We start from the raw sequence: 12,968 nt of genomic DNA, 5'->3' as shown, positions 1-12,968 counted from the left end.
ATATTAGGTTCAAATTGTTCCTTAATAAATTCTCTATATGCTAGTATACAATTCGACTGATTTTGGTGTAATTAAAAGAGGGTGGAAATATTTTTGCGTGAGTAAAATAGTCGAAAAAAAATCTGTTCATAAAGCAGCCCTAGCGGTTCGCGCTTGAAGTGTGCAAAAAATTAAATCAATTTATTGTATATTCAAAATTTTACATACACTCGAACAAAGTAACTGTGAAAAATTAGCCAATTCAAAAACTACTCTCTTGAAATGAATCAGTGAACTTTTTAGTCACTGGCTGAGTCAGTGAATTTCCCTGGTTCATTTTAAGAAATTAATTTTAAATTTATTTAGAAAAATTATTTAATTATTTATAAATTAAAATAAAAAATTGACATTAACTATTTATTAATTAAAAGTTTTTTAAAATTATCTGGTTAATTTTTTTCTATACGGTCCAACAGAATGGCAGACTATAAATTTAACAATTTACCCGTTAAATGTCAGCGTATAGTAATAAAAGAAAAGTTTAAGTACTTGAACTTGTATTGAAGTCTATGGAAGTGACAAAGACAAACAAGAAAACAGTAATATATACACATATAGCATATTACAGTACAGTAAAGTATGTCGTGTGACACGTACAATAAGAATGTGAATTTTGTGAGTGAGTAAGAAAATACGGTAGTCGCAAGCACCCTGGCAGGCCGCCGCTTGAGTCGTAAAATGTTAACTGCTAGTAAAACTGAGTTTACGCGCTTGTAAGGAGCTGCTCCCCTTATTCTTTGTCTTCTTCTTCTTATACTGTTGGAAGCCAACAGCACATACGGAAAAGCACATGAAGTACCAGATGAGAGTAAGAGCAAAGTCATACTACTACCATCATCATCATCCCTTTCACAGATCTCTATTCCTTGTACCCCTTAACAATCTCCCCTTTACGACATAATAGTCAGATTATTGGGAGCTAAACACCAGACTCTATTTTATTAACAATTTGGTTTTTTTTATTGTTTATTTTTGTCATTATTCATTACTATTGTTATCATTATATTTAATAATTTTTCAAAATTATTTCTTTAGTATGGATTCGATTAATTTTAATATTCACAAATACTTGATTAGTGTCTCCGTATTTAAACAGACAAGATCGTTGTCGACTTCATTTTCAATAAAAGTCGAATTTGAATGAACGATTATAAATTACGCATAAAAATTGAATCAATTTTTTGAAGCTCAAGAGATTCTGAATTTTTATACAAAAATATTGTTCTTGATTTATTTAAGTTTTTGAGGCAGTCAACCAACATGAAAATCTCTAAAATTTTCGTTACAAAAATTTATTATCAAAAACGAAATCAAAGCGTAATTTACATCTTTGAGAAATATTTTCAGTTTATATAAAAATATCCAGAATGATTTTTCCAGTTTTTTTTTTTTTTGTTTTACATTTTTACTTTAAAATATTGTATCGCACATCATGCGATAGTTAAATATTCCTGTAAATGACATCTTACTCGTTGAATTTTGTTACAATTATAAGAAACTTTTTTTTTAAGCTACCCCACTTTAGCCGAAAATACAAAATTTTTTTTTTAAATCTAATTAGAAATTTTTCTCATTTATTTTTTCACTCCCATATGATTGGAGAAAAAATTTAGTGCCCTCGGGATCATAGTTTTTTATAAAGTCTTCAATTTCTCCAAATTTGAACCCCTCCCTTTTTTAAAACAATTTTTTTTTTTTACAAAATTACATTTCGGGTATCAAATAAAAATGTATGTGTATATTCTTATACTACTTTTTAAAATAAATTTTTAATGGCCGCTAGATAAATAAATTTGAATAAATAATTAATCAAAAGAAAGTTTTAAATTTACCTTCATCACAAATTACTTTAATTAATGAATAGAAAAACAAAATGATTGATACAATTTTTTAGCAATTAAAATAAAATATATTCTTTGTCTTAGTAGCGTATTTTAATTCCCACTTGACGTGGAGAAAAAAGTAACCCTCGTCTCTCAATTCTCCCAAGAGTGTAGTGTCATTTAGAACTTGAACCCTTTTTTTTTCTCACCTTTAATTGTTGCACATCGTATAAATGCATTAGTACTACGCATTCATTTCACGGTTTTACGAGTTTTCTAAAACTTTTTAACCTTTTTTTATTCCTTTTTACTAAACGATTTTAACACTTCTCTTATAGAGTTTACGTTAATGAAAATAATTTAAACTCCATAAATTCAAAAAAATATAAATGATAGATAAAACTAAAAGTAAACACTGCAGTAAAATAAATAAAACACAATAAAACTTTTCAAGGACCTTATTGTTACAATATATAATATACTAGTATAGAAAGATAATAGAACTGTTTGATAAAATCGACATTTTGACAGGATGTCGATAAGATACTCCGACTTCTTTTCAATTGACTTTGTCTGCTATTTCTTTTATTATTTATTATTTTTTTATTTTCATGTCTAATATTTTTTCAATTATTTTTACTCGGTAAAAAACTATTTTAATTAATATTATTGACGTATAGTATGAAAGCCAGGTAAAATATGGACGCAAAAAAATTTCAATATTTTTTATCCTGAATGTGCTCAATTGATTACTCTTCGCTTATATTTACAGAAAACGAATAATTTTCAATGGCTATTAATTTTTTTAAAAATATTTTTAATAAAATTCAACATGTAATGATTAGAGTATGAATTTCAATACCAAATTTTTTTTTAGTAGTAAAATTTAGCAATACACGATTTGAAATTTTGTGTATTTGTATTAAAAAATTATTTGGTTAAATTTTTTGTGTTGATTTTCAACACAGAAATCTGTTAATTCAACACAAACCGTCTGTGTTATTTTACTTTAACAGATTTTTTATGTTAAATGATTAGAAAATAAAAAATTAACACAAAATTTGCGTTGTTTAGCTCAACACTCCCGCGCATTTCTTCATTACGATAACCAAGCAAAGAATTTTAGCAGCATTGTCTGCAAGGAAACTTGGATTAGAATTGATTTATAATTAAATATAATCATAGATAACTTGAATATTTTCATGATCAGGTTCAATGACTTTTTTAATTCTCATTTTACGGGAGGATAATTCATAGCTTCGTTTTTTAGAAAAATCACAGAAAATCGAACTAATTGTTTGCTAAATTGACATAAGTTGTACTAAGGGTAGATCAGTATACTTGAGTTGGTTTGATTGTGTGATTATATTTACTAGTTAATTTTAACACGAAAAATCTGTTAAATTTACACAAATTTTCTGTCAAAATAACAGATTTTGTGTTCAATTATTTAACATGAAATTTGTGTTAAAGATCAACACAAACGCAACGTGTTGAATTAACACAAAAATTTATGTAGACCATTTGCAACACAAGATTTGTTTTGAATTTAACACAAAATTTCTAACTGTGCAGGAAAAAAAAAAGTTTCAAAAATATCTTTGAATAAAAAAAACTTTTTGGTTCCTAATACCCACAGTATCTGATTTTGTTTGTCTCTTCCCTAAATAAATGTGTAATTAAAAGACCATGGGTTAAAAAATTTAAAGCAGAAAAAAAAATTAAGTGTGGAAAAAAAAAGTTTGTATTGGATAGTGGAAATTGATTCTTTTATGATTCGGTAAACGTCTGAGTAAAAATAAAACAACTATCAATGTTCACTGATACTATTCTACCTACTGGTTGTATTTTATTTTTTTTTTTATTTCATTTTTATGACTAGACTACTGTCTAGTGCTTGACTTTGTCTTTTATTTCTATTCAATCCATTTATGAGTACAATTGAATTGAATTAAAAAAAAATGTACATTTTTACTTAAATATAAATTAAAATGCACTGAGATAATCAGCGTAGAAATAATTAAGCTTAAAATTTGTAAAATGGTTAATAAAATAAATGTTTTGTTAATTGTTTCAGTTCTATCACTGAGAAATACCCAAGAAGAAGAGCCTCCAGATCCACAGTTGATGAGGTTAGACAACATGCTGATAGCTGAGGGCGTTGCTGGACCCGAAAAAGGCGGTGGTGCTGGTGCTGCAGCATCTGCGTCAGCAGCCGCAGCCGCTGGACCACCAGGACAACCGGATAACGCTATTGAACATTCTGATTATCGTGCTAAGCTTGCACAAATCAGACAAATTTACCACCAAGAGCTTGAAAAATATGAACAGGTTTGTTCACTTTTCTTATTAATAATCATTATTTATTTATTTATTTATTTATTCATTAATGATTTTACAAATAATCAAAGTTTTTTAGTTAATACATTTGAAAACAGTCAATTATTTTTTTTTATTTTGCTGTCATGTGAACAAATTGCGTCACTAATTCTGAAAGGACTTATATTTTTACACGCCCTTTTAGCTTTAGTCTCTAAGTTTAAAACCAAAAGGGCGCGAAATTTTTTTTTTATTGAAAATCATTGTATAGACTTATTTTGGAGCTGAAAATTTGAAAAAAAATTTTAGCTACAAAATAAGTCTACAAGATCATTGCAATGAAAAAAAAATTGTAAGTCCTTTTGGCTTTAAAGAGTTTAGAAACGCGAAATGATACTTTGTGTTGTATTTACACAATGAATGGAAACTTGGTCCACGTTTTTTTTTTTTTTTTTTTAATAAAAAGTAATTTTCACAAAAATGCAGCTGAGATTCCTAGATTGCAGTTTGATAGATAAATCGTCGCTCATTATTTCCATTCGAAAGCTTTTGTCAAAGAGGAATGTTTGAAAACTCGTCGAAACATTTTCCTATGGTCCAATCAAATGAGAACTCACGATCAGTTTTTATTGCACACCTCGAACGCGAATCAGAGAGGTAGAAGTTTACTGTCACCAATTTTTATTTCTGAATTTATTTTATTTTTCTGCACATTAATAATTAATTCATTTTGACAAAAATCCAAATTTATTATGAAAATAAAAGAAAAATTTGGTCATCAGATAAATAGTAATTATTTGGAAAAAAAAATTAATTTTCATCTCAATTAACGAACTGTTAATTTTTGCTGGGTTAAAAAATTTTTTGAAACGACTCTGAAATTTTTATCTTAAAATAAATTAAAAAAATTTTTATCATAAATTTCATTTGAAATTAATCTCATGCCAATCGTTAATTCAAAATGACTAATTACAATTTTTTGTATTGTTTTTTTTTTTTGAAAAAAAAAAAAAAAATAAAAAAATTAATGATTTTCAATAGTTTAAAATTCCACGAAAAACCGCGAAAATTATGTTAGATAACAGAAAGTATCAAGATTACTTTTTTTTCAATATTGTCATACATTTAATGTTTTCCATAAATTAGTAATTTATAGTAAAACCACTACACAATTTTTATAAAAAAAAAAATTTAATTTCCTTCTAATAAAAAAAAGTAAGACGCGTCATAAGAAAATATATGCCTAGATTAAAGTTAATCAACGATAAGAAATGCAATTTCATAGGTTGAGATTATATTCATGCGACAAGTAAAGCAAGGCGAAAAGTAATGAGAGTACGAGAGCAGGGCTAATGTAAGAGTAAGAGCAAGTGGAAGAGAGATAGATGTAAAGTACGACACCGATTTGCGTGCTAATGAACCAACGTGCGCTTGCTTAAGTAAAATCTCGCGTGCAGACGATCAATGACTGACTCTCCAGATCTTTGTTTCAGTCTATTGTACTAGAGAACAAGTATCATACCATTTTATCTGTACATATAATATACATACATATATACAGTAATAGCCAAAAGATATGCCGACGATCGCGTGCCCTCAAGCTCTCACTTCCATTGTCGTGGTTTACGATTTCTTACGTGACAAGTCCACTATTTGCTTCTTATTCCAACAAACTAATCCACTTTATTCTAAATAAAGTATCATTAAAAAAATATATATCCTACTCCTTGAAAAAAAATTGCCCCTGTAAAAAGATTTTTAAAAACATTCACATGTTCAACTTCAAAATTTAAGACAATTTTCAAAAAAGTTTTGGTACTTAGACGTCTAGCCAGTAGTTGAATTTTTACCTTATTCTTACTATTATTTTTTCATACTTTTGAATTCTTATATTTTCAAAAAAAGTTCAAAAAATCATCACTTAAATTTACAATTGATCTAAATTTTTAAATTTAGCTTTAAATTTTACTGTCAAATGCACAGAAAAAAAAAGATTTTTTGGTGTTAGAAATTGATACTTGGCTCAAGAAATTTTTCGTACTGTGGATTGAAAACATAAAATTTCTTGGAGCAAAAATAAATTTTCTTAGAGCAAAAAAATTTTTTTTTTTTTTCGTGTGCTTTTGTAATAATTTTTTTTTTACACATACAAAACTTTTTATAAACAATAAGATTTAAACAACAAGATAAAGTTGAAATTTACGTTCATTATAAATGACTTAACTTAAATACTTAAAATTAATATTTAATTGCTCTGAGATTTTTCGACAATAGCGGTAGGGTACCTCTTTGTACCGAGTAGTAATCGCGTGACGTTTCAGAATTGTAGGAGAGCTGCACTGCAGATAGTAGTAGTCACGTACCGGGTGTTCGAACAAATATATTTTTTTATTTGTTATATATATACGTACTTTTTTTTAAACGTCAACGTGTCTGCCTATTTATTGCTGAGTCAGATCATTAAAATCATTAAAAAAATTTATTTTTCACTGGAACAATACAATTTGTTGCTCATTAGTAATGAGTCATGCTCATCAGTTATGTAAACTAAATTATTTGAATATTTTGTTTACTAGTTCAATTGTTTGTCAGATATTTTTATTGTTAATCTAATTATTGTCAAAACTCATATTTATAAGTTCGGCAAAGTAGAGTTGGATTTATTATTTATGTACGTAATAATATTTTGAAAATCGGGTCACTATCGACTCCCTCGTGCCTCTACACTAGACGAATAAGAATAAGGACAGATATAAATATATAAATATATATTAAAGACAAATATATCCTGACGTGATGAGTCTGAGTAAAAGTTATTGGGACATTTAAGTTTCCCCTTCGAGAAAAGCTTAAGGATAGAAAGAGAATAAGTTTAGTATAGGCCCAGTAAATGTTAAATATCTTATTGTTCTTGTCCGATAAAAGCTATGACGTGTTAATCTCATCAATTTGCCTTGTATACAATATAAAGTACTTTATTTTAAAACTGAATTTTTCATTTTTCCAATTTCAAGTAGATACACAGTTAGAAATTTTGTGTTAAATTCAACACAAACCGTGTGTTGCAAATGGTCTAAATAAATTTTTGTGTTAATTCGACACATTGCGTTTGTGTTGATCTTTAACACAAATTTCATGTTAAATAATTGAACACAAAATCTGTTATTTTGACAGAAAATTTAGGTAAATTTAACAGACTTTTCATGTTGAAATTAACTAATAAATATAAGCACATGATCTAACCAACTCAAGTATACTGATCTACCCTTAGTACAATTTATGTCAATTTAGCAAACAATTAGTTCGATTTTCTGTGATTTTTCTAAAAAACGGAGCTAAAAATTATCCTCGCGTAAAATGAGAATAAAAAAATCATTGAACCTGATCATAAAAATATTCAAGTTATCTATGATTATATTTAATTATAAATCAATTATGATCCAAGTTTCCTTGCAGACAATGCTGCTAAAATTCTTTGCTTGGTTATCGTAATAAAGAAATGCGCGGGAGTGTTGAGCTAAACAACACAAATTTTGAGTTAATTTTTTAACCACACAAGAAATGTGTCACATTCTAGATTTTCTGATGATTTAACATAAAAAATCTGTTAAAGTAATATAACACAGACGGTTTGTGTTGAATTAACAAATTTCTCTCTTGAAAATCAACACAAAAAATTTAACAAAATCATTTTTTAACACAAAATTTATAAATGTGTATGTAACATAAAGTATAGCTTCGAAATAATTAAATAAATAAAAATTTAAATTAATTTATGTTGAAAGAATTAACGATCCAAAGATAGATAAAGTAAATTTTCAAATAGTTGATTTTCATTAAGAAAAAAAATGAAGTACCAATTTATAAATGTTTTTTAATTAGCATAAATATCATGTACCTGAAGATTGGAACCTTTTTCGGGGAACAAATATAAAAAAAACAAAATGAAAAGTAGTCGAATTACATGAATTTTTTTAATTTTCGTTGCGCGGAAAACGTTCCAATCTTCAGGTACATTAAATATTTATATAAAAAATTGTTTATTTTTTTTATTTTCAACGCTAGTCTTTTCTCACTACAGACACATTTATTCATGAATTCATTTACATTTAGAGTATATCTTGAAGATTCAGTTGCTAGATTTACATTACGTTATTTTCGTTCACGAATCTATTCCCAGATTTGCGTAATGGAAATTCATTCGATCAAATACCTCACTAGTAGCTACTGCTATCCTTCTAACTGATACTTTTATAATACAACTTGAGAATTTTCAATCCACAAACTGAAAAATATTTTCTTTTTTCATATGAATTAAAAAAAAAAAAAAACAGTGTTCTAATCGATTTCAAAAGTTTAATCAAAATGCAGATAACTAGAAAACAATGCGGAATTTGATAAAAACTTTGTCAGAGATAATTTGTAAGGAAAAGTAAAAAGCTCTCGAAATTTACTATAAATTTGACTTCGAGCTCCAATAACTTTTGAACAGATGAATTTATCAAAAAATGATAAGAGACTTTTTTTGTAGAGTGTTCAATTTCCTACAACAATCCACCCTGAACTTATTTGTACAATGAGACATTGCCGAGGTACAAAATTCCAAACTTATTTTTTTTTTTTTTCATATTATTCGAATGGGAAATAGAAAATTGCGATGAGCGACCTCTAAATATGAATATTAAGAGTTCATCTTTTAACAGGCGTCTTATTTCACCTCTCTGAAACTATTTAATAAAAGGTAGGGGTGTGCGAATATTCGAATTTACGAATTATTCGTCTCGAATCGAATCGAATTATTCGAATCATTCGAATAGTTTAAATTTTTCGAATAATCTGAATTCAAACCAAGTAATAAACTAATTATTAAATTAACGAAGAATTCGTATTCGTCGTAATTATCAACATTTTTAACTTCTCGCTAAGAAAATTGTAAATTTTCTAAAATTTTGGAAGATATTGGTTTCGGTCCGATTTTCGAAAATCGAATTTCAAAGAGATCTTGCAGACTGTCTGACTTGGAAAATTTAAAAAAATTTTGCCGTGTAGCATGTTTTGTTTAATTTATGTAGAATTTTCGAATCAACATACGAAATTTACCTTTTCATTCCAGATATGACCGGATGACACTTTTTTTAACAATAAAATTTTGATTATTTGAGTAATGAGTTCTATGAAAAAAATATTAAAATTGAGTCAAATACACTCGAACAAGACAACCTTTACATCGAAATCGATTAATTTAAGAGCACAAGACAATTATTTGAACTATTCGAATTAGTCGAAAATTCGGTTCGAATTTCGAATCGAATGTTACTATTCGATTCGATTCGAATGATATTCGCACACCCCTATTAGAAGGTTTTGAGAAAAAAAAATCAATTTTTTTGAATCAGTCTAATATATAAAATATATACATGCATAAATGTAATTGAAGTTTGTGAGGGGTGAATGGCTGCGTGGCAATGTGAAATGGCGTGACAGACAAAAATAGAAAGCTAAGAGGAATTTTGAGATATCGCGTGATGATCATTACATAGAGACTCTAACTTGAAACAGTGTTGTATGTATATATATATATGTATATATAATTTGAAACTAAAATAATCCAGATTATTTTACAGTAATCAAGTTTACTCTCAGGTATGTAATCCCGTTACGGGTATCCAGTTTCTTGTGGTTATTATCAAAAAGCTTGTAATTCTGACTTGAATTTTCACATGATATTTCTCTTCTTATATTACCATAGCATACAGTGTAAATAAATTTCATTAATTTATGTCTAAGCCGAGGTCAGTGTGATAAAAACCTGATGTTAACTCGTTACAGGCATTTTTCAAAATTTATTAACAATTTTTCGGCTAAAATGTAAAGTAATTTCTTTATTACCTTATTATCTTGTTGAGATTATACAAGCTTTCTTAAGATCATACTTCTAATTATTTACTTTTTCAATCGTTAGAGTAAAAAAAAAGGAATTTTTGAGTAATTAAATTTATTATTTAATTTTCTTGGCTGCATAATTATTTTATGCCTTAAAATATTTATAAAAAAAATCATTCAGTTTTTAAAATTTATTTTTATTTCGCGCCATTTTTAATTTAATGACAGAAAGTATTATAAATATCAATGCCTGTAAGTTTATAAATATATTCCATGATAATAAATTAATATTTAGTAATGTCGAGTCATTAGGCAACGTCAATTTATTTTTAAAATTATGAATACGTAAAATTTTATCAAAAAAATCTAAATTTACCGTCGACTTGGCTCATAATCAGATAAACTTCTAGATTAAAGTAAAAAATTAAAACAAAAAAAGCTTAAGCATAAAATAATAGAAGTACGAAATCTTAAGCTGAGTTAAGAAGAAAGAGAATAAGAAGTTGAAGAAGATGAAAATGAAGAAGAAATGTAAGAAGAAAAAAAAAAAAAAAGAAAATGAGCTTTCGTGGGTTTTCCATCCAATCCAGCCTCTTACTCTCATTTTCTCAGCTCTCATCCCACGGAAATTCCCGGGTATAGCAGACGGGAGCGATTCTGATCCACCCTCGTCCTTCGCTGGCTGGCTGACTCTCATGCTCTTATTGAGAATCGCAAGGGTAGTAGGTAATACAAGTATAGGAATAGAGTAAAGAAAAGTCTACAGTAGTCTCAACAGAGAGTCTGGGGATAAAACTAAACGAATGTACGTACGAATACGAAGAGTCGAAGAGACGAGTGTATATGCGAAGTAACGCCGTCAGGGTGGAATCCATTCCGAAATTGCAAACCATCCGCTTTCCCATCTCGTCCTTACTTGCTCTTCGTTGCACGACTTCCCTTAGGAAAAGCTACCCGACGACTGCTTCGAATACTGATACCAAAGCTAAGTCTGTTCTCTCAACACCGAAAACTGAAAAATCAAATATAAAAAAAAATTAATAATATTTTATATTTTTTTTTCGCACGTCTCGAACGCGAAGCGGAGAGGTAGTGCTCTACTATTGTCGTAAAAAAAAAAAACCGGGATCCGCTCAGCTTAAATGATTTTCACCAACTTAATGTTGCACTTATATGGTAAATAAAAGTACACTAATGGCAAGAAGGCATTCCAATGAACAATTCTGACATAGTAATAACTTTTGAAAAATTTTATCTTGGACGTCAGTTGGTCTGTAGGTCATCACTCGCGATATCTGTTGAAAGACTTAATGAGTTATTTTGATTTTTTTTTATTAGCTTCGGACTTTAATTCTATGGAACCCTTTTAATATCACAGCCGTCAACCGTCACGTTCATTTATTATAAAATAACAGCTTAGAACTAATGGTTTCAATTAATAACCAACCCGCCATTTTTCTCGACAAATATATGTAGCGTTTTTCGACATTTCGATTGTACGCTTTTGCTTGATCTCTTTTCCGTCGAATGTTGACATCAACAGTGACTTGATTGTAGCCAAAAATAATATTTGAACTGAATCAAAAACTAGGGAAGACATCAGCAGAACATTCCAAAAAAAAATTAATTTAATGTAATTGGGTTAGTTTGTTTTATTTAATTGATTATTTTATGTGAACTTTTTTTTTTCGGAAAATAAAGAAGAAGACGTAGCGCAGTAATTGATAAAAATAAATTGATTACTGAAAATATAACATGAGCGTCTGAGGTGTGCACTTTTGGATTTTCCGAATTCTTTTGCACACCTCAAGCGCGAAGCGCATAGGATACTTTACGAACGTTTTTTTTTTTCGACTATTTTACTCACACAAAAATATTTCTACACTCTTTTAATTACACCAAAATCAGTCGAATTGTATACTAGCATATAGAGAATTTATTAAGGAATAATTTGATCCTAATATTAAGTCGATTCGTTAGTTAATTAGTTTAAAATAAATTATTTTAACTCAAGAAACCGGTGCTGTCAATTGTTACGTATGAAACTTCGTAAACACGATAACTCTCGATAGAGACAAATAATCGGCCTAACTTTTTTTTTATTATCTTTGTATTTTTTATCACAAGAACCCTATAGAAAATCACTATCTAAATTCTTGTAGTTTAATTGTAATTAATTAAAAACGTAAAACTGATTATTCACGAAAAATTTAGCTGCCATTTTTATTTTTACTGTTGTTATTATTTTTTTCATTTTTTCTCTCCATCAACTACTGACAGCAGCACTAGCGTAACAGTATAGGTTTGGAAAAAAAGAGCGACATCTAAGACAAAAAGGCGGGGATATTTAAAAAAAACATTAATAAAAAAATATTAAACTGAAAATAAGAAATGAAAAAATCAAATTGATAATTTATAAGTTGAATAAAAATTCATAAAAAAAAAAAATAAATAAATTAATATTATAGAATAAAATTAATGATTAAAAATAAAATGAGCGATTGAGGTGTACACTCTTGGATTTTCCAACATTTTTGTCTTCGAATACTCTTATCTTTTATATTTTTTTAAATCCTATCCATACGAAACGATTTTTATACTTCAATCCTTTAAATCAATCAACTATTGACGATCATAAAATCATCAAATTAGAAAAATATTCAATTAAATTTGAATAAAAATTTATGAATAAATAAATAAATAATTAGATAATATGTATTTTATTATTACAAATTAGTTTTTAGAGTTATAAATTTGTTAGATATCGATTAATGACCAATATTAACCCTTTCGTCAGGTTGCGTGGTTTGGAGTAAGTCTTCTAAATGGGCCAAGAATTTTTTAAAATTCTACTAATATATGCCCGCTGCGTATTACACCCGACTTACCCACGAAAGGGTTAAT

The 12,968-nt window shown here is 27.9% G+C and overlaps 1 protein-coding gene across 8 annotated transcripts in view; it reads left to right on the top strand.

Moving 5' to 3' along the window:
• The window catches only part of LOC130669100 (homeobox protein extradenticle), a 60,948-nt gene that overhangs the window by 32,183 nt on the left and 15,797 nt on the right, over positions 1-12,968 (top strand). For 6 of the 8 annotated variants that reach the window (XM_057471808.1, XM_057471803.1, XM_057471802.1 and 3 more), the window contains exons 4-5: positions 3,940-4,193; positions 12,862-12,876. In XM_057471808.1, coding sequence (XP_057327791.1) covers positions 3,940-4,193; positions 12,862-12,876 — 269 coding nt within the window. The remainder of the gene's footprint in view (positions 1-3,939; positions 4,194-12,861; positions 12,877-12,968) is intronic. The other 2 variants (XM_057471805.1, XM_057471806.1) reach the window with 1 other exon arrangement.

This window comes from Microplitis mediator, chromosome 5 (assembly GCF_029852145.1).
Source record: "Microplitis mediator isolate UGA2020A chromosome 5, iyMicMedi2.1, whole genome shotgun sequence".
Taxonomy (NCBI): Eukaryota; Metazoa; Arthropoda; class Insecta; order Hymenoptera; family Braconidae; genus Microplitis; species Microplitis mediator.
Note: the sequence above shows the minus strand (reverse complement) of the source record. Positions and strands in the feature narration are given on the sequence as shown.